This window comes from Thalassophryne amazonica, chromosome 14, assembly GCF_902500255.1.
Source record: "Thalassophryne amazonica chromosome 14, fThaAma1.1, whole genome shotgun sequence".
NCBI classification, from domain to species: domain Eukaryota; kingdom Metazoa; phylum Chordata; class Actinopteri; order Batrachoidiformes; family Batrachoididae; genus Thalassophryne; species Thalassophryne amazonica.
Genome location: NC_047116.1, coordinates 78,025,380 through 78,048,598, shown reverse-complemented (window position 1 = coordinate 78,048,598; position 23,219 = coordinate 78,025,380). Strand labels below are relative to the sequence as shown.

Sequence of the window (23,219 nt, the reverse complement as noted above, 5' to 3'; positions counted from 1 at the left end):
CCTCTATTAAATAAAAGACATGTGCACAATTTGCCAAAGAACACATCAACTGGCCTAATGAGAAATGGAGGAATATTTTGTGGACTGATGAGAGTAAAATTGTTTTTTTTGGGTCCAAGGGCCACAGACAGTTTGTGAGACGGCCCCCAAACTCTGAATGCAAGCCACAGTTTACAATGAAGACAGTGAAGCATGGTGGTGCAAGCATCATGATATGGGCATGTTTCTCGTACTATGGTGTTGGACCTATATATCGCATACCAGGTATCATGGATCAGTTTGGATATGTCAAAATACTTGAAGAGGTCATGTTGCCTTATGCTGAAGAGGACATGCCCTTGAAATGGGTGTTTCAACAAGACAATGACCCCAAGCACACTAGTAATTGAGTAAAATCTTGGTTCCAAACCAACAAAATTAATGCCTCGCAGGTGTGAAGAAATCATGAAAAACTGTGGTTATACAACTAAATACTAGTTTAGTGATTCACAGGATTGCTAAAAAAGCAGTTTGAACATAATAGTTTTGAGTTTGTAGCGTCAACAGCAGATGCTACTATTATTGTGAACACCCTCTTTTCTACTGTTTTTTTTACTAATAGCCCAATGTCATGGCCTTAAGAGTGTGCATATCATGAATGCTTGGTCTTGTTGGATTTGTGAGAATCTACTGAATCTACTGGTACCTTGTTTCCCATGTAACAGTAAGAAATATACTCAAAACTTGGATTAATCTTTTTAGTCACATAGCACTACTATTATTCTGAACACCACTGTATGTATGGGCATGGGACCAAAACCATATGGTACTTTATGTCCCTTACATGAATCTACATATTTGGACTTGACCATATATATTAAAAAAAAGCCAGATTCATATTTAATGGCCCTAACTCAGTCTGTCCTTTAGCTAGTGCACAAACAAAAGCCAAATTGCTCATCGGTACACAACTACAACTTTTATACACACACATTTTCCTGAAGGACAACGTTAATGTCAGTTTTGAGAAAAATATCCCTGAACATGTTTTGGATTGTGTAATATTTCAGCTCTGGCCTCCACAAAAAGATCTAACTGTCAGTGAGTTATGAATTAAATTGTTTCCTGTCAGACAAATTTGCATTCGCAGTAAAATGTTGTTTTTCTTTGTGGTTTATTGGTTGGGCAAGCTTTGTATGGAATACGTTTGAATGTGTTCCTTGTGATATTTCTGTTTCATCCTTTCTCTCACAGGTCACCCACTCATTTTAAAGTCAAGGCCAGGGTTCGAGTGTGTGAGATGTGGACAGCAAGCTGCATGGAAGAGGTGTGTGAAGGAAGCACCAACCACGACAGGAGCTTTGTTATGGGCTGGCCAACGTGCAACTGTGTGGCTACCTTCAGGTACTTACAGAAACACAACAGTTTGAAAGAAGAATGCCTGGAAGGTTGAATTATATTGTTTTTAATGATTATCATAGTTAGACGGAGCAGGTTCCAACCTGGGCAGCAGGGTGCCTTAGTGGTTAGCACTGTTGCCTCACAGCAAGAAGGTCATGGGATCTGTTCCCACCTGTGGCTTTTCTGTGTGGAGCTGCATGTTCTCCCTGTGTTTCCTCTCGGTGCTCTGACTTCCACATCCAAAACATGCAGATTAGGTGGACTGGAAACTTTAAATTGTCCATTGGTGTGCATGTAGGTGGTTTGCTTGTCTGTAGTATGTGGCCCTGTGACAGACTGGTGTCCTGTCCAGGTTGTACTTCCTTCATGCCCTATGACTGCTGGGATAGGCTCCAGCTCCCCACGACCCTTGGTTGGAGTAAAGGCACCTTGACACTTGCACTTAACCCCCATACTGCCAGGCAATTCGTCGTGCCAATGCCAAAACCTGTGTTATGCTGGATGCTGCAGTTTGTGCCACTGGATGCTGCACTATATAAAATAATTATTTCTTAGTGGATTAATCATTTTCTCTCAGAGTTTGACTGAAGAAACCACCTCTAATCACTTCCAGAATCACAGACAAATTTTCTACAGTTGCAGCTTTTTTGCTCTCTCTCTCTCGTGTGCTTCATGAGATGGAGAATGCATTTGGAATCATCTAAATGGTAATTACTTGTAATATTTATATTGTCATGGCTTGGTAAAACAGTTGTATTTTCATTCCTTCTTATGAGTATCTGTAAAATTATGTTTATTTCTCATCATAATTGTTCAGATGAGCTGCGCTGACAGTGAATTGCACTGACATTCTGTGTTTTTGAATTGTTTGTGCAATGTTCGTGTGATTTCATATAATTAGTGTGTGACAGAGATTTTGAACATTTAAAATTTTTCTTTGCACACTTGCACGAAGCCACGCACAGTTTACAACAGTTTATAACAAATTTACTATCTGGCACGGCAGATTGCGTACCAGTGCACAAATCAGATTCATGCAAGTGTCAAGGCACCTTAAAATGACAAGAGTTGAAGATGAGTGAGTGAGGTTCCATTCCTAGTTACTCCATATGATGACTGCCTTCCCAAACATGTTCTTCAAGTTATTTTCTATGTTAATCTGTCAAGCAATGTACTGATTTCTCACATATACAGTAGTGTTCAGAATAATAGTAGTGCTATGTGACTAAAAAGATTAATCCAGGTTTTGAGTATATTTCTTATTGTTACATGGGAAACAAGGTACCAGTAGATTCAGTAGATTCTCACAAATCCAACAACACCAAGCATTCATGATATGCACACTCTAAAGGCTATGAAATTGGTCTATTAGTAAAAAACAAAAGTAGAAAAAGGGGGTGTTCACAATAATAGTAGTGTGGCATTCAGTCAGTGAGTTCATCAATTTTGTGGAACAAACAGGTGTGAATCAGGTGTCCCCTATTTAAGGATGACGCCAGCACCTGTTGAACATGCTTTTCTCTTTGAAAGCCTGAGAAAAATGGGATGTTCAAGACATTGTTCAGAAGAACATCGTAGTTTGATTAAAAAGTTGACTGGAGAGGGGAAAACCTATACACAGGTGCAAAACATTATAGGCTGTTTATCTACAATGATCTCCAATGCTTTAAAATGGACAAAAAAAAACAGAGATGTGTGGAAGAAAATGGAAAACAACCATCAAAATGGATAGAAGAATAACCAGAATGGCAAAGGCTCACCCATTGATCAGCTCCAGGATGATCAAAGACAGTCTGCAGTTACCTGTAAGTGCTGTGACAGGTGTGAAGAAATCATGAAAAACTGTGGTTATAGAACTAAATATTAGTTTAGTGATTCACGGGATTGCTAAAAAAGCAGTTTGTGAACATAATAGTTTTGAGTTTGTAGCGTCAATAGCAGATGCTACTATTATTGTGAACACACCCTTTTCTACTTTTTTTTACTAATAGCCTAATTTCATAGCCTTAAGAATGTTCATATCATGAATGCTTGATCTTGTTGGATTTGTGAGAATCTACTGAATCTACTGGTACCTTGTTTCCCATGTAACAATAAGAAATATACTCAAAACCTGGATTAATCTTTTTAGTCACATAGCACTACCTATTATTCTGAACACTACTGTATAGTCACAAAAACTCAATCACAGTGGAAGTTCCAAGTTGTAAACCCCTGCAAACGTTCATGAAACATCTCCTGCAGACACATACATCATCAAATGCATTCTGTTTGTGCCTGAAATTTGCATGCACACTTTCGTAAACATTTGTAGAATCCCATCACATTTGTCATTAGTGGGAAGCCAGTCGCAACATCAGGGGGAAGTTTGTGGTTTTATCCAGCAGGAATTACATAAGAGAGCAGAAGAAACAACATGCTTTCCTCTGATTATTCTTTATTGCTGTCTTCCTCTTCAGCTCTGTGGAACAGAAGGACAAATGGTTGCCACTCATTAAAAGGTAAATGGTTGGTGCTTTTAGCTTTGGTTTATTTTGCATTGTTGCACTTGTGTCTTTTAAATGACATTCCCCTTGAGGTTCATGCTTTTTTTCATGAAAACTCAACATATGTGATGTAAAAATGCCTGATGTCCCATTGTTTACAAAAGTGGACAGAGAAATGTTGTTGGCCTGCCTCTGGATCTGGATCTATAGCATACATTGTGTACATAACCAGGCATGTACATACTAACTGGTGCTCATGGTGCTCATGCATGCTAAAAACTAATGATGCACAGCAGAAAACACATAAGGTTGTCATCATGTTCCTCCTGAAAAAGCTTCCCTTCGTGTTTTCTTCTGCGCAACATTTATTTTTAGCACGCATGAGCACAATAAACACCAGCTATGTGCACGCCTGTATATAACCCTCCGCGGCATCACCTATAGGTTTACGTAAGAGTGAGTTTGAAGCTCAAATGGGGCGGTCACCATTTCGACAATGCCTGACTCCACATAATCCCTGACTACCCCATAAATGGGTAAAGAGTTGGGTCTGATGTGACCTGGGTGAGACAAATGAAGCTCAAACACACCAATCTATATTGATGTTACCAGGCTATCTAGATAAGGCTAAAACACTTGGAAACCTGGGTTCAGGTGGTTGATTACTCACATTTTAGGCAGCCTGGATGGTGCCTCTAATAATGGGTGGTATGGGTGTAGATATTAAAAATATTGGCTCACCAAGTTTGGCACTGTCACAACAATAAACATTACCTACCATATTTTCCGCACCATAAGGCGTACCTAAAAGCCTTAAATTTTCACAAAAATCGTCCGTGCGCCCTATAATCCGGTGTGCCTTATGTGCGCACTGAATTCCAAAATCTGTAAAAACGACCGACGTTGTCTTTGACCGTCGGAATATCAGACCATTTCCTGCTGACACAAGGATGTAATATGTAAAGTACGTACGCTGGTAGCGTAGAGTACGTACGCTGCCAGCGATAAACCAATCAGAGAAGAGTCTGTGAGTCCGTGGTACGTACACTTACTTCCGCCACTCCTCCGGTAGTTACCGTATACTACAGGTATCCTGCAAAACAACATTTGTTTGTCTAAGGACCCCTGAAAATGGCACCAGCGAAGAGACATGCTTACGAAGCACAATTCAAACTGCAGGCTATCAGTTACACGGTTGTTCATGGGAATAGAGCAGCTGCGAGAGGCAACAAGAAAATGAACTTTGCCAAGTTAAAAAGACCAAACGGAGTTTCCGCAGAAACAAAGCGAGGTGGCCACAGCTAGAAGACCAGCTGTTCAATTCAGAAACAGAAGATGAAGACTTCAATGGATTTGTGACAGAACCATAATAAAAAATAATGTGAGTACCGTATTGTTAAATACCGGTAGTTCAAAGTTGTTAAAAAGTTCAAATAAACTCACCGTTTTGCTTCTGTGACCTTTTTTTTTTTTTGTAGACTATATGTTTTAGCATGCGCCTTTTGTAAAGGTTAAGTACCCGCTAATTGAGGCCGCGCCTTATAATTCGGTGCGCCTTTTGTAAGGGTTAAGTACCCGCTAATTGAGGGCGCGCCTTATAATCCGGTGTGCCTTATGGTGCAGAAAATATGGTAGTTACCGAAAGCTGCTAATTAGTGATAACCATGTAATATACAAATTAAACAATGCTAAAATTTTATTCACCAAAAATATCGAATCACTGGCTTCGTAGGTGGTTGGTTAGTGGGATTACCCACACTGCATACTGTCATTGCATTTTGTTATTTATAGAAAATTGAACTGAACGGACAAACACAACTGAATCCACAGCAGCTAGCGGCCTGTTAGCAGTCTCTGCTTGCGGCTGTCCGCCTGGGTCTGCTGGTGGGCACTGACATGTAGCTGTTACTCAAAGCCACCACAACCCTATTTATTTATAACTTTATGGCTTAAAATGTCTTAAACAATGAGTTATATAAGAATTCAAACCCTGTACAGTTGTCAAGAACAGGGAAATTAGTGTTAGAGACCAAAACAATTTTTGTATAAGGTTGTAAACATGTATTTCTGCTGTAAAGTTGACTGTGATAATATGGCATTCTTTGGGGATTGACTCACTTTTGGAGCCAGCCTCAAGTATCCATCTGAGGAACTGCAGGTTTAGGCATTTTCCCATTGGCTTCATTTTTCTGGACTGGAGGTTGCCACTTGGTCCATTCCAAAATTTTATGGCTTATTCCATTAGATTTGTCCCAATCCTCTGGAAGGTTTCATGGAAATCAGTCTGGTAGATTGTGTGTAGTCCTGGTGACAAATTGAAATACGAGGTCTGTCCATAAAGTATCGTACCTTTTTATTTATTTTTTAAACTATATGGATTTGATTCATATGTTTTCACGTCAGACAAGCTTGAACCCTCATGCTCATGCGTGAGTTTTTCCACGCCTGTCGGTAACGTCATTCGCCTGTGAGCACGCCTTGTGGAAGGAGTGGTCCCGCCCCGTCGTCGGATTTTCATTGTCTGGAAATGGCGGAATGATTTGGGTTTTTTTTCCATCACAATTTTTTCAGAAGCTGTTAGAGACTGGCACCTGGAAACCATTCGAAAAATTTATCTGGCTTTCGGTGAAAATTATACGGGCTTCACAGAGAATAAGGACTATTACTACAGCTTTAAGGACGGCCCACAATGGCGCTTGGCGCACCGCGCTCCGAGCCGCGATGACAGGCACGAACCACAGGATTATTTCTAAACGGATGGCTGTGTGGAGCTGGGACCGTCGTGTGTACTTTCTCTGGTTATCACAAGAGCTGGACATCAACCATTTTCTGGCAGATTTCACTTTTAACAGGAGATTTTGTCATGGAAAGCTGCGCGGAGGCTTTGTGCATCACGACCGATTCGCTGTTCGAGCGAGACAAAGAACGCCTCCGTTTCGGCGTGTCAGAGGACAAGTTCGGACATGCCCAGTTCTCCACAATTTCTCTTATAACTCACTCGACTGGTAAGCATTGAAAGCCGAGATAGGCATGTCGCAACGTGAAAAAACCCCAAATCATTCTGCCATTTCCAGACAATGAAAATCCGACGACGGGGCGGGACCACTCCTTCCACAAGGCCTGCTCACAGACGAATGACGTCACTGACAGGCGTGAAAAAACTCACGCATGCGCACGAGGGTTCAAGCTTGTCTGACGTGAAAACACATGAATCAAATACATATAATTTAAAAAAAAAATAAAAAGGTACGATACTTTATGGACAGACCTCGTAGGTGAAAATAAATGAGACACGTCTGATAGAAGTTATGTCAGAAAAGGCATAATTACATTTGGGGTGTGTCCAACTCACTATACGAGGTCTGTTAGAAAAGTATCCGACCTTTTTATTTTTTTCAAAAACCATATGGATTTGAATCACGTGTGATTGCATCAGCCAAGCTTGAACCTTCGTGCGCATGCGTGAGTTTTTTCACGCCTGTCGGTTGCGTCATTCGCCTGTGAGCAGGCTTTGTGTGAACAGTGGTCCACCCCTCTCGTTGGATTTTTATTGCGAATAAATGTCTGAAGGATTTGGAGCTTTGCTGCATTAATATTTTCTCCAGAAACTGTGAGAGACCTTCAGGTGGACACCGTTCGGAAAATTCAAATAGCTTTGAGGGACGATTTTATGGGGATTACACAGATTAAGGAGTGCTCCAGCCGGTTTAAAGACTGCCCACAGCTGCTGAGAGTGCGGCACGCTCCGAGCGCCGATCGACAGGCTCAAACCCCACTCAAACAACCAGATCATTTCCAACGTGTAGGCTTTGTTGATCCGGGATGTCGTCTGACTTTCACAAAAAGGCAGAAGGTATGGACATCAGTACTTTTTTGACACATTCCACTGTTACAGGAGTTTTTTTCATGGAAAGAAAAGCGGACAGATGCTCCACCGTGCCACTCATGGCGCGGCACAAAACCACCTCCGTGTTGGTCTCACAGGACGGCTTTGAGATAGATGGCTTTCAGATGGCTGTCGGTGGGTTTTTAGTCGTGTGACTAACCGAGAAATTGTGGATGAGCCTAGACATGCCAGAACATGTCCTGTGAGGCTTCATCACGGCATTGCTTTGCGCCATGCGGCACCGCCGCAACGCGCGGAATTCCTCCGCTCCTCTTTCCATCACAAAAACTTCTGTAACAGTGGAATGTGCCGAAAAGTACTGATGTCCACGTCTCCTGCCATTTTTGTGTAAGTCAGACGACGTCCCGGATCAACAAAGCCTTCACGTTGGAAATGATCTGGTTGTTTCAGCGGGGTGTCAGCCTGTCGATCGGCGCTCGGAGCACGGTGCGCTCTCAGCAGCTATGGGCAGTCTTTAAACCAGCTGGAGCACTCCTTAATCTGTGTAATCCCCATAAAATTGTCCCTCAAAGCCATTTGAATTTTCCGAATGGTTACCACCTGGAGGTCTCTCACAGTTTCTGGAAAAAATTGATGCAGCAAAGCTCCAAATCGTTCAGACATTTATTCGCAATAAAAATCCAACGAGAGGGGTGGACCAGTGCTCACACAAAGCCTGCTCACAGGCGAATGACGCAACCGACAGGCGTGAAAAAACTCACGCATGCGCACAAAGGTTCAAGCTTGGCTGATGCAATCACATGTGATTCAAATCCATATGGTTTTTGAAAAAAATAAAAAGGTCGGATACTTTCCTAACAGACCTCGTATATAGCTCAAAAACGTGATGTGATTGCCAAAAACTAACACCAGATTCTGATTCAGCGCTCCAAAATTACCCAAAATCCATTGAATAACCCCATACAAGAACAATGGTGTTGACCAGTGACAGTGCACCAGCATGCACCTGACCACACCTCATGCTTAGAAAGACATGTGGATGAGCACAGGAGTACATTTTCTTTTTTCATAACACGAGCACTGGGCATGAATGAGACAAATGACATCTGCATCGCTTGGAAACTCACACTTGTGTTTCGCTGTGTTTTGCTATACACTTGGTTTAAGATGGGCCCAAGTGAATAATTTAACTTTCATCACACAACTTCTTAGTAATATTATTTCATGTGAGTGCATACTTGTAAAGATAACTACATTGATATGACATGCAGAAAGTATTTATATTGTAACACTGACCTTCTGCTGTTGCTTTTGTCCTTCCTGCAGCTGCATAAATGAGGGAAAAGAGAAAGATGATCCCCAGGCTATCCCTTTGAAGATATTTGCAAAGGATATTGGAAACTGTGCTTATGTAAGATTTTTAAATACTTTTGTTTTTTTGGATTTTATTAAAATATCAGTGAGAATGGACCACATTATTAACAGTTATTTAATGACAGTGTTCTAGAAGCCATTTCAGCATTTGTAGGCTTTGTTATATTGTTTCCACCAGGCCAAGACAATTGTAGTCAACAACACTGACACGACCACTGATGTCATCCGCACGGCTCTGCTGCAGTTTGGCATTTCTGTGAGTACACAATCATGCCAATACATTGTGATCTATCTGACTCTGTTGTAATTAGAACTTCTCTTGTATCAATTTCAGAGGCATAGCAATGGTCAAATATTCTTTAAATTTAGGGGTGTACATAACCTTTCCTGTGTACTATGTAGATTTTGGTTGATACTTACTGTCTTGGTTTTACTGCTTACTTGTCAACTCTCCCGATGTTATCGGGAGCCCCCAAATTTGGAGAGTTATCTCTCAACCTCCCGATTCTTACTTAAAATCTCACAATATCAAAGTTAACGAGGGAGCACCGGTGATAGATGAACCGCGGAAAGTGTCAGGACCCTCTGCTGGGCCGTTGAGACCGTAAAACGGAGATATTCGTCCAGCTGGTTAATTGTGACTACAATGACTTAAACAAAAAATTAAATAAATTGCATATTGTGTGGTAAAAAGCAGCGGCGGCAGGTGGGCGGACGTCACTGTGATCTCCACTCGGTCCCTCGCATCCCCGGACTGAGCGGACAGGTAAGACCGCGCGCGCTCTGGAGGACAGGAGCAGCTTTCCAGGTAGAGGGTCTTCTGTGCATGATCATCCCTCATTCAAATGCTTCATGCAAAAGAACTTTTTCCACAAGATTGTAACAGAAAGTAGAACAGACTTATCCAGTGACACTGTGTGTGCTCTTCTTAACTACACCTGTACTCTACTGTCCTATTCCATTCCATTTTATTTATTTAACAGTGAATATAGTTTTGTCTACTTGACTGTTTCACTTCTTATAGAAGTGTTTTTCTTTTCTTTTCTTATTGCTCCAATAACCCCAGATCAAATTCTTTGTACAGTATGTGCGAATTTACTTGGCAATAAATTTGATTCTGATTTTGATTCAAACTCAACTCAGATTGCAAGGCGGCTTCAAACATACTAAAGATGAACTCAAAGCTGCAAAAAGTGCCACTTACCTCTACTGGACTTTTGTTTTTGTTTTTTTTACTGTTTTACATACTGTGCAATTAATTAATTAATTAATTAGGATTTGATCATTAATTAGGATTGATTAATTAATTGACTAATTAATAAAATAGAAAGAAAAGGTTGTGTTGCACATTCATGATAAGTTTATGGCAAAAAAAAAATCTCCCTCTCTGATATTTCCCAGAGTTGACAGGTATGTTACTGTATCACCAAGATTTGAAACCAGGGGCCTTGATCATTAAACTATCCTTTCTGGTTGATCAAAGAATTTTAAAACTTGAAAATAAAGTAAACCAAGCTGTGCTTCAGAATTGCAACAAACTGTAAGGGCCCTGTCCCACTGGCGTTTAGGAGGATTTGCGTATGGATTGCACACAAAATTTTCCCATATTTGCCAAACATCCGCAATATCCGTGTCACATGCCTGTATGAGTCGGCCGTCATCTGAGAACGCCTGTGATCATCCGCAGAGGCAAGCATGTCCGCAGCCAGGATTTTTGAGCTGTTCAAAAATCTGAATGCGGATAATATCCGCCTTACATACTCCATATATACTCAATTCATACACAATACATACTCACTCTATGCGCTGTATATCTGCCGTTAACCGCTGATATCCGCAACTGACGGGGATTTGCGGCTTGACAGCGGACCGGGACAGTGTGTAAAACAGATATATATTGTGCCTGTCATGTCCACATCACAAACTAAAATATGTTGTAGCGAATGCATACAGATTGGCCACCAATAAAGTGTTCTTATTACATCTGCTTTGCAGCTGATTTGCGGACAATCTGTGAATGCATAACAAACATGCCACGTAAACCCAAAGTGTGGCAGAAAGCGACATACCTGCCAGTCAGTGCCGGTCCGGCTGTGTAAATCCACAAAGACGTAATAGCTGCTGCAATCCAGGACTTTTATTAAACACCAACAAAAAGAAGAGTTGTTGTTTAGCCACAACTGTGACACTCAAAAAAAAAGAAAAAAAAAGAAAAAAGAAAAAACACCGTCTCACACCCCGAGCGGCTTCCCCCCTCCCGCTCCCCAAACTCATGAACAGTTAACCCTTGCATGACAAAATGAACACTGACTGTGATCAACTTGTCCAAGTCCAGCAATGCCCCAGAGGCTGTATTGTTGGTGTGAATAGTGATGCCGACGGCCCGAGTGCGCTTCATTTATGACCGCAATGCAGGTGCCGTGCATGCGCAATACGTGCGCGATGCTTTCATAATACACCCGTAATACTGCCGTGATAATCTCAATATGTCGGATCAGTTTCCTCACTACATGCGTTATATAACCGTGATTGTTCATCATATATTCGCTATATATTATTAATATATCCGTAATTCATACTGGGACATTTGTCATTTTTGACCATTTTTGTTGCGGACGACAACAAACGCCGGCAATGTGTGTACTCAATTCATGCGCAATTAATCCTCTCCCCAGTGGGACAAGGCCCTAATGGTACACATAATGACGGCAAGTCACGAATGGCACAAAGTATACATTCTTGGCCACTAATCACGAATGTGATGATTCAGGGCAGAGGCATCAGGTGTCCTCAGGAACTTCTGCAACCTGTTACCACGCATTACGATTAATGGCACTTGTTGCTGGAGAATGATCAGGAACCATTATGCAGGGTCAAGAATAATGTTTCGCATTGTTGCGCAGTGTTGCGCGCTATCACGCATAACAGCGCATCGTTAAGTTCTGTCACGTTGTGAATGAGGCGAATTGTTTCCACACACACACACACTCATATTCATCCAACCGTCAGTTGCTGAACAATTCAGATCACTCCAGTTTGCTCCTCAAAGTCCACAGCAGAACTTTGTGACTGCATGCTTAGTTGGGCTCTGTGCCATCGAGTGGTGCAGAAAGGAGGAGGAGATGGAGAGAGCCAGATGTGTGGCTTTAGGATACTGCAGCAATGAAACTGAATGCAGTGCAGCAGGTTTAATTGTGCGCACTCCAGAGAAGAATGCTGTCACCCTCTCTTAAGGATCACCACTAATCAAGATGGATCAACACGTTCAGTTGCAACCTTAAGAAACCTATTCAGATGCATTAAGTCACATTAAGAATGTCAGGATTGTGCCAAGAATGATGCAAATATGACATTTGTAACGTGTCTTGCCTATGTGTAAATGCAGCATAATATTAGCAAGATTTTGCTGTGTGTCATAAGGCATTCTACAAGTGTTGAGCAACGTACAATGATATCTTGGTGCCAGAACCAGTCATGCAAGGTCACTCAGATGTGCTTGGCTCTTTTTGTTATGCTGTTGGAAAACACCTGAGGTTGGCTGTGTGCCCATAAGGCATTCCAAGTTGTATTTCATGAGTACAAATGAAGCTCAAGAAACAAGCTTTGCTTCTAAGTCTTAAAATTAGAAGAGCATTGTCTGTGGATGTGATACGAGCAAACATATATGTGTTCATTAAGATCAGGCACCACTTTCCACATTGATGTTGCTGCATTTCAGTATTGATCATCTCAAATTGTAATCTTTTCCCTTTATCCTGGCAGCATGGTGCCAGGATAAAGTTTTGCATGATACTGGTATTTGTGCCTTTCTTTACGCAATACCGCAACTGTACACCATGGAAGCCCAGCATGACATGACACAAGCTGCTGCATTTTTATGTAAAATAAAGTTTCATATTCAGTTTCATATTCTCTCTATCTCTTTTTCTCATTTTAGGGTTGCGTTAAAGACCACCAGCTGTGGGTGAACTCTAGTAAAGATGACCCTCCATATCCACTTATTGGTGAGCCCACAAGTCACAGATATCACCGAGGAAAATGTTATCAGTCCCAAATTATGAAATTTGCAATTACTGCAGCAGTGGTAACAGTAAGTGTGCAAATAGAAGGCAGAGTAAATGCTTAGACATGGCAAATCCAGAGTACGAAAAATAGAAAAATACGATATACATTGTAAATGGGATATAAATATAATATATACTGTGGGTTGAATAAGTCCAGATAGTGCTGTGATGCAGACTTAAAGTGTTGCACAGTTTGTTTACCAGGGCCTGGTTTCATAAAACTGTCTAATCTTTTAGTCTACTAACTACTAACTTAATACTATTTCTAGTGTATTAAGGTTAGTCACCCAACATTATCCGTCTAATCTCCATTCCACATTGATGGCTAAATTTGTAGATTAGCTGTCTAACGTTAGTCAATGATTTTCACGGTGATAGCGGCCTCGCAAGTGCAACAGTTTTGTTTACTTCCAAGTTGGTCCGTCTGGTACAAACATGGCTGAGTCCACCGCAGCAAAGGAGAAGTGCTCCAACCTCGGTGTCTGTGAACATCTCCAGTGGAATATTCCGGTCACAAACACCCGCTCCCACCGCAAGCCTTTCTTTCGTTCCTCCTCCAGCAAGTGTTGGTACATGATAGCTGCCTTATTTGAGGTAAGACACTAAAGTTTTGTCAACTAAAATAGGATTAGCCTCCTCTGTACCAAGCTAAAAACTTTAGTTGGGTAACACGAAACTTTAGCCGACTAAGCGCTTTGGGCAATGACTAATGTCAAAAGATGAGTCGGCTACGTGAGTTTAGTCCACTAAACAAGATTAGACTGCCTTATGAAACCGGGCCCTGGTATATACATAAGTAAATATATGCACTGACTGGGAACAGTGCAGATTGTACAGTCTAACAGCAAGGGAAGCGAAGCTGACTGCACGTGTATGACATGTACATTGTCTAATTTTGGAACATTCTGCCCAACAAATGTACATAGTGTAGTTTGCAGTCAGGTGTAAGATGATAATGGATGCCACAAATACACTCCCTTCACAAAACGTCTCATTTATGATATCACCAGGCTTCTAGGCTTTCTCATGTTGCCAATCCCTACCACAGAGGTGGCCAAGTTCGGTCCTCGAGAGCCACATTCCAGACACTCTTAGTTGTCTCCCTGCTCCAACACAGCTGAATCCAATGAAAGGCTCATTAAAAGTCTGCTAACGAGTCTTTCATTGGATTCAGGTGTGTTGGAGCAGGGAGACAACTAAGAGTGTCAGGAATGTGGCTCTCGAGGACCAAACTTGGCCACCCCTGCCCTACCACATGCACAGCGACTGCTTCTGGCCTCCATCACACAGAGAATATTTGCAGTATGTCACAGTCACTCATACAATGTGCCTGAATTTACTATACATACGAGCATTCAATAACTTAAATCTTCAATAACTTATTAATGCAATAACTTATAATCTTCCAAGAATTTATTATAGTTTAAACTCTCAAATTAACATAGATGCCATGCGACTACTTCTGATTAAAAATAAAAAGCAAACATTGTGTGCATCAGTAAAATAATTTAGGGATTTTTAAAAAATAATTCATCACAGAAAACAAAATTATTGTGGGTCAGCGGTGCACACCAATGACATCGTCACAGCAAAGATGTACAAGTCATGAGGATAAAACGTCTTGAAAATTCATTATTTTTTGCTTTTAACAATGTGTTGAGGTCATGAAATTAATTTACTTTAGGATGAGCATTTAACCAGCTTTTTTTTCAATGGTGGGTGGGTGGATACTTTTGGGAGGGGGAGCGTTCCTATGCTTGTGGTGCAATCTGTTCTCTTACATTCAATCTGACTCCTAACATAAACCATCTTATCTCTCAATTAGGTCATGAGTTCCCCTTCAGCATCAAGATGAGCCACATCCGTGACAGTGGGAGTATAGCAGGACTCGGAGCTGTAGGGAGGGATCCTGCAACTCCGACAGACAGTCCAGGAGTTCTACTGTTGGACCAGTGTCTCCCTCCACATACTCAGTGCCAGTTCATCCTCAAACCCAGCAAAGTGTCTCCGGGGCAGCCTCCACTTATAGGTAAGTCAGTTGTTCAGGACCAGAACCTTGTTTTTATTGTTTGGGAGATCTGATGTAATGTGGCATTCCCCAGAGCTCTAGTTTAGGTACCTTACTGCAGTGGCAGATCCAGCATTTTGCAAGTGAGTAAGGCATGACTGGGAAGTGCATATTTTACCACAAAATATATAATAATAATAATTCAGCACGTCTTACACCCCTGACTCCAAAAGTAGGGAGCTCAGGCCACCACAACTCTGTTTTCATGGTGTTCCACACATGCATCTGTTAACCAAGGGAGGTCGTGCATTTTCTGTCATTAGTCTAAAACTGTGGAATGCCTTGTCTCTGCCAGTAAGGTTTTCACCATCTTTGGATGTTTTTAAATCATGATTGAAAACACGTGTGTTTGTGACATGTTGGCGGGGATGGTTTTTGTTTTTTTCTTACTGTGGTCTTATGTGTTTGTGACATTCCGTATTTATTATTTTTACTCACTCTTATTCTTTTCACTTCTGTTTTATTGAGTTTCTTAGTGTTTTTTTTTTTTTTTTTAGTTGTGTGACATTTAAATAAATTGATCTGACAGACCGAGTACTGGGTTTCAGTCTTGGGATCATAAGGTGTTCTTTCTTCTTCTTCTTCTGGCGGTCACTCAAGAGAGAGTAAGACGGGGCTGGCAAAGTCTCACTATGAGGCTGGAATTTGTCAGGCAGGTGGTTGGTTTGCATTATGTCCATCCATCAATCAAATCCCAAAAGCTTTTTAACTCAAAAACTGCGAGGTTAAATAGGAGCATGTTGGTGTATTTATCAGGAACATAATGTTCTTCAGCAGAATTACTTCCACAAAACTTCAAGGGTTTTATTGGGGGGTAGTTGACACTCATGTGTGCCCAGTCCATGTGACAGTTGTGTGGATGTATCAATAGCACTGAAGAGGAAAGGAAAAGACAGCAAGAACAGTGGGAAAGAGTCAGTGGACACGGGGTGACAGCAAAGGTTTGGAAAAACGCAGAGACAAGATAAGAAAAAACATCATGCAGACAAAGAAGGAAAAACCCCAGAAGACATGGATGAGTGTGAGAATAGGAAGATGGAATTTGAAAATAGATGACACAGCTATTACATCTGAAGGCCAGAAGAGGTGATGGAAAGAGAAACTGCACAGTGCGACACACAAAGAAAGAGGAACTTACAGACAGGCATCCGAGACAGGACCTCAAGAGACAGCCAGAAAATGAGCAGCAGAAAGAAAAACAAAATGAAGATGGACACGAGTGAGAACAAACGTGGGATACAGACGCATGGATGGAAAATGACAGAGGGGGGGAGGAAAACAAGTTGATGAGAAAATTGTGTGTTTTCCAGTCAAGGAGGCTTCAGTGTACCAACCACAAACCTTGCCCTCAGATTCCTACCTCAATCATAACAGCATCTTGCATAAGTGTTCCATACCAGCCGGACAAGGCGGATTTCCCAAAACCAACCTGAACGCTAATGAATTCCTGTTTACCTAACCTTTTGACATTCTTTGTTTTTTTTTTCATTATCAATCCAGCAGCCAGTTTGTCTCAGCTCTTGCAGATCACATGATATAGTTTTTAAGAAAGTTAACAACATAAGACACCAGTCTTAAAAAAAGATACAAAAGTTTGTAACCAAAAATACCCCATGAACTTGGAAGTCATGCATCCTTAAAGGGGGATCCGGTTTTTGATGGCCTTTTTCTGCCACAGGAACTCGACCTATCGTCCAGGTCTGACTGTGTTTACAGGAACATGTTCATTGGTCTTCTCCGTTGTCTGTGTCTCCACTGCAGTGATGAACCACCGGGCTTTCAGTGGCAGCAGATATAAGCAACATCTCAACAAAGCACCCAGTGAATCAAAACTTCACACATTCTTGAGAAATGTTGGTTTCTCAGAATGCAAAATATGGAGAACCATGCCCTACTTCTTCTGGATTAGGTTGAATACTTCTCAATTGCCCCTCGTGTCCTGCAGCAGGGACTTGCCTCAATCCCAAAACGATTGAGAAAAATCACTTTTCTTTTACTCATCTTCTACTGCTTACTCCAACTGAGGGTGGCAGGGGGGCCGGAGCCAATCCCAGCACCCAGTTTTTCTCTGGGTGCTTCTGCTACCCTCCACTTCCAAAGACATGCAGGTTTGGTGATTTGGAAACTTAAACTGACCTTGATTTAGAGTGTGGATGTGTTTGTTTGTCCATATGTGTCAGCCCTGTGATAGGTTGGTGGCCTGTCCAGGGTGTAATCTGCCTCTTGCCCAAAGAACAAGACACTTCATCTGCATTATTATATTTCACCCAACTTTAAATGGGTACTGGCCTTGGCTGTGGAAGTAACATATATTGGACTAATGTCTTGTCCACAGGGAGTCATTGACTCCCATCAGCTGCACACTGCCGAACCTGGAGATAAGCACCAACATGCCTCAGGATTTTGTAAGATGACTGTGTAGGATTTTGTTATTATGTAGGGGAAACTGGGGCACGGTGAATCACGGGGCACAGTGAATCAATAGCTATATCTGCAAAACTACATATATATTTGCAGCAGTTATGGCATATTTTTATGCATAAAGACATCCCCCTTATAAATTAGTGTTTTGTTTTTGGATACATTAAGGGTAAAACTAAGTGGAAAGTGAAGTCAGTTTTTGCTATCAAAAGTAAGTTTTGTGGATGTCAGTGTCTTTGGATTTATTTCTCACAACAGAGGAAAGGTGGCCCAAAAAATTGCTATTAGTTAGAAGACTACCCCGTCCAACTGATGAGTATGTGTTATGTCTTCTCCAGACTATCAGCTATTTGATAACATGACTCGTGTGTCACATGCACCCAGGGCACAGTGAATCAGTGATTTACTAAGCCCCAGTATCAAGTGGATGACAAATATTACTTGTTAAAGCTTATACATTTATTTTTCCATGAATTATTTCTATAATTTGTGTATATAAACTGTTTTCACGTTTGAACAGAAATTATGACAGTTATATTTATAATAGTTTCTAAAGGACTTATATCACTATATAAGACACTCACACATTACATAGCTGGTTTGCTGGATTATAGTTTGTATATGCATCAGCATGTATTTAATAATTTTGAAGAAATCTTTGCAATCATGTGTTTTTTCATTATATTCTAAGTTGATTTACTATGCCCCGTGAATTAGTGTCCGGGGCACAGTGAATCAAAAAAATTTAAAAATCAATTTTAAACACCTGTAAATTACACTTGGGGAGACATAAATAACACAACCTTATAAACAATAACTTGCTGTATTAAATCCACAATAGAATGACCTAAAACTATGCTGCCACAAAACATTTCTGATCCACTCTGCCCCGGCTTCCCCTACCTTCTCCAGGCTTGGATTAGGCTAAACAGAACTCATTTCCTAAGGACTATACTTTTTCATGTATTTGTAAAAGTGGCTTGACTGGCCTCTACTGGTGGTTGGCTCTCACTGCGGTATTGTATCACTTCCTGTTCCAGAGCACAGCTGTGTTTTGCTGTATCTGTTAGCTGTTTAATCTGCATACTTAGATTGATCTAGATAACTAGATGACGATATATTTCACAGTGTAATCTTTATGTGCCTTAATTAAAGCACTCTCTCTGCTGAATCACCTCTAAATTATTCACACTTTATTCACGTTGTGTGTTTTTAGGAATCCACTAGCTTAGCGCAGCTATTAGCTCTTAGCCGGTTAGTTATTCCTCGGCCTCCTTTAGCAGTAACGGTACTTGTAATAAGTGTAGCTTGTTCGTAGCTTTGGAGGCCAGGCTGGGTGAATTGGAGACTCGGCTCCGCACCGTGGAAAATCCTACAGCTAGCCAGGCCCCTGTAGTTGGTGCGGACCAAGGTAGCTTAGCCGCCGTTAGCTGTCCCCCAGCAGATCCCTAGCAGCCGGGAAAGCTGGCCGGCTGGGTGACTGTGAGGAAGAAGCGTAGTTCTAAACAGAAGCCCCCTGTACACCACCAACCCGTTCACATCTCTAACCGTTTTTCCCCACTGGGCGACACACCCGCCGAGGATCAAACTCTGGTTATTGGCGACTCTGTTTTGAGAAATGTGAAGTTAGCGACACCAGCAACTGTAGTCAAATGTCTTCCGGGGGCCAGAGCAGGCGACATTGAAGGAAATTTGAAACTGCTGGCTAAGGCTAAGCGTAAATTTGGTAAGATGGTAATTCACGTCGGCAGTAATGACACCCGGTTACGGCAATCGGAGGTCACTAAAATTAATATTGAATCGGTGTGTAACTTTGCAAAAACAATGTCAGACTCTGTAGTTTTCTCTGGGCCCCTCCCCAATCGGACCGGGAGTGACATGTTTAGCCGCATGTTCTCCTTGAATTGCTGGCTGTCTGAGTGGTGTCCAAAAAATGAGGTGGGCTTCATAAATAATTGGCAAAGTTTCTGGGGAAAACCTGGTCTTGTTAGGAGAGACGGCATCCATCCCACTTTGGATGGAGCAGCTCTCATCTCTAGAAATGTGGCCAGTTTTATTAAACCCTCCAAATCGTGACTATCCAGGGTTGGGACCAGGAAGCAGAGTTGTAGTCTTACACACCTCTCTGCAGCTTCTCTCCCCCTGCCATCCCCCCAATACCCCATCCCCGTAGAGACGGTGCCTGCTCCCAGACCACCAACAACCAGTAAAAATCTATTTAAGCATAAAAATTCAAAAAGAAAAAATAATATAGCACCTTCAACTGCACCACAGACTAAAACAGTTAAATGTGGTCTATTAAACATTAGGTCTCTCTCTTCTAAGTCCCTGTTAGTAAATGATATAAAAATTGATCAACATATTGATTTATTCTGCCTTACAGAAACCTGGTTACAGCAGGATGATTATGTTAGTTTAAATGAGTCAACACCCCCTAATGTCACACTAACTGCCAGAATGCTTGAAGCACGGGTCGAGGAGGAGGATTAGCAGCAATCTTCCACTCCAGCTTATTAATTAATCAAAGACCCAGACAGAGCTTTAATTCATTTGAAAGCTTGACTCTTAGTCTTGTCCATCCAAATTGGAAGTCTCAAAAACCAGTTTTATTTGTTATTATCTATCGTCCACGTGGTCGTTACTGTGAGTTTCTCTGTGAATTTTCAAACCATTTGTCTGACTTAGTGCTTAGCTCAGATAAGATAATTATAGTGGGTGATTTTAACATCCACATAGATGCTGAGAATGACAGCCTCAACACTGCATTTAATCTATTATTAGATTCAGTTGGCTTCGCTCAAAATGTAAATGAGCCCACCCACCATTTTAACCGCACTTTAGATCTTGTTCTGACATATGGCATAGAAACTGAAGACTTAACAGTATTCCCTGAAAACCCCCTGTTGTCTGATCATTTCTTAATAACATTTATGAATGAATGAATGAATGAAAACTGTTTATTTCGAACATTTGATACAACAACAATTACAAGATAGATCAGTGAAGACAACAACAAAAATGTTCCTACTGTGTACCCAACATGTCCAAAAAGGGGTAGGGTGAAGCATCAGCTTATTTTTCCCTACCCCTTCTTCCCCACAACCAGTGATACCCTTTGCCACATATACACATAGATTCCTACACACCTAAACCGATATCAATATATATATATATATATATATATATATATACACAAACATAAATATACACCTACACATACCTACTTACATACAAAATACTATATATTTACAAGCCGAAGCAAAAAAACAAAAACACCCTAACCCTCATTACCCTTCCTCCTCCCTATACCTAGAAAAAAACATATTTTTGTACCACTGTTTGAACTGGTTCATGCTTGGACATTGCTTGAGCCCCACTCCCAATCTGTTCCACATCCTCACCCCACAGACAGAAATACAGAAACCTTTTAATGTTGTTCGTGCCCACTGATGCTTTAAATTAAATTTCCCCCTCAGACTGCAATCCCCTGATCTGTTAAAAAACATATTTTTAATATTTGCTGGAAGTAAATTGTTTATTGCTTTATACACAATTTGTACTGTTTGAAAATGAACCAAGTCTGTGAATTTTAAGAATTTGGATTGTAAAAATAGTGGATTTGTATGATCTCTATAGCCAGTATTATGAATAATTCTTATAGCTCTTTTCTAAGTAAGTAATTTATGTTTATTTATGAATTTGTCTAATCTATTATTGAATAACTTTTCTAATAATTTGGAAAATTGTGGAAGCAAAGAAACAGGTCTATAATTTGTGAAGTGGTGTCTATGCCCAGTCTTATACAGCGGCACAACCTGTTGTGTGTTGGGGGGTGTGGCTGGACATTTTGGTGTTCTTTTCTTTTCTTTGCTCTCCAGTTGGCATGAAAACTGATTTGTCTGTGGAGAAGGTGCTGGCTGAAGAGTCCTTCACCCTCATCAACATCATGTGCAGCACCTGTGAATGGTGCTCACGTGCAGCCTTAAAGACTTTCAGCTGAAGCAGATAATTGGATGGCGTTCTGCATTTAAGTCATGTGTGATTCAAGCAGAACTGCCGGGAACTCGACCTTGTGATGTTCGTTTGTGAGACGCTGAGGACCGTGCCTGGGTTTGACACATCGAGCCCGTGAAGGAGGAAGGGTGAGGGACACATGCTGTCAGCACACATCAGAGGTGATTAAGTATTTGACTAATTGTTGATAGTAACTTGGTATTTTGTTACGCAGTATATTTGAATTGTGATGAGAATTGTGCAGCTTGCTTCTCACTGCTGTGGCGTGCGGACAAGTGATCCTCCACCTGTTGTGAGAAGCTGCTCATTTGCATAAAGCTTAAAATACAGACCTGAATGTGTTGCTGATAGTGTGTGTCTTTTGAAGGATATTAGTTGTAACTGCTGACTTACCTCACCCCTTCTATCCTTCGCAGAGAGTCGGTTTGTCGTGTCCACCTGGGGGGTGTTTGGCGGTAGTGGTGGGTCCAGGAGCGCCGGGCTTCGATCCTTTTGGGCGCTGGAGAGCGTGCCAGCCTTCACTCCACCAGAAGGACGCTATTTTAGTTTTTGCACTTTACTATGCACCAGCGGGTGAAATAAAGAAATTGGTTTTTGTTATTGGAACCGCTTTCTGGTTATTTTTAGCGCTGGGTTCCGTCTGACGCAGGTCCGCTCCTCAACCCGCGTCGACACATAACACAACCTTAGCTATTTTCATTTGATTGGGAAATTTACCGGTTTGAAATGATAAGTTACAGATGTATGTTAATGGTTCTACAATCCATTCAATGACCTGTTTTACCACCACCATATCAATTTTATTTAAATCGGTGGATGTTTTATATTTACAATTATTCACAATGTCTATAATTTCTTTTCCATCCACTGCTATGAGGAACATTGAACAGGTATTTCTTTCTATGAGATTATTATCCCAATCCTCAGGTTGGGAATCGGGAATTTTTTCTGCCAAGCTTGGTCCAATATTTACAAAAAAATTATTAAAACCGTTGACTACCTCATCCTTATTTTCCTTCTTGACATTATTATCAATGAAATACTGAGGGTAACTCTGTTTTTTATTACCATTTTTGATAATGCTATTTAATATATCCCATATTCCTTTAATATTGTTTTTGTTATTATATAATATGTTACTATAATATTCCTTCCTACATACCCGTATAATATTAGTTAATCTATTTTTGTATATCTATTTTCTGCCTCTTTAGTCTTTAGTTTTATGAATTCTCTATACAGTGTATTTTTCTTATTACATGCATTTCGTAACCCTTTCGTCATTCATGGTCGAGCTTGGATTTTTTGTTTTCTGTAGTCTTGTTTAATTGGACAATTTTTTATCATATAATGATGTAAATATTTGTAAAAAAGTTTCATATGCACTATCAACATCACTTTCACTGTATACCTTTTCCCAGTTTTGCTCTTGTAAATCCTTCTTTAGTGTGTTCATGTTTTCCTCTGTCCGCACTCGCCTGTATTTTATTTTCTCCTCTGGCTGATTCCGCCGATGGTTTCTATTATAAACGATGAAAACTGGTAGATGATCACTAATGTCACTG

The 23,219-nt window shown here is 41.0% G+C and overlaps 1 protein-coding gene across 1 annotated transcript in view; it reads left to right on the top strand.

Annotated features, from left to right (window-relative positions):
- Nucleotides 1-23,219, top strand: part of LOC117525195 (rho GTPase-activating protein 20-like) — a 190,771-nt gene that overhangs the window by 82,123 nt on the left and 85,429 nt on the right. The window contains 6 exon segments of the mRNA XM_034187041.1: nucleotides 1,234-1,383; nucleotides 3,840-3,881; nucleotides 9,040-9,124; nucleotides 9,266-9,343; nucleotides 13,025-13,091; nucleotides 14,977-15,180. Of these exon segments, the coding sequence (XP_034042932.1) occupies nucleotides 1,234-1,383; nucleotides 3,840-3,881; nucleotides 9,040-9,124; nucleotides 9,266-9,343; nucleotides 13,025-13,091; nucleotides 14,977-15,180 (626 nt within the window).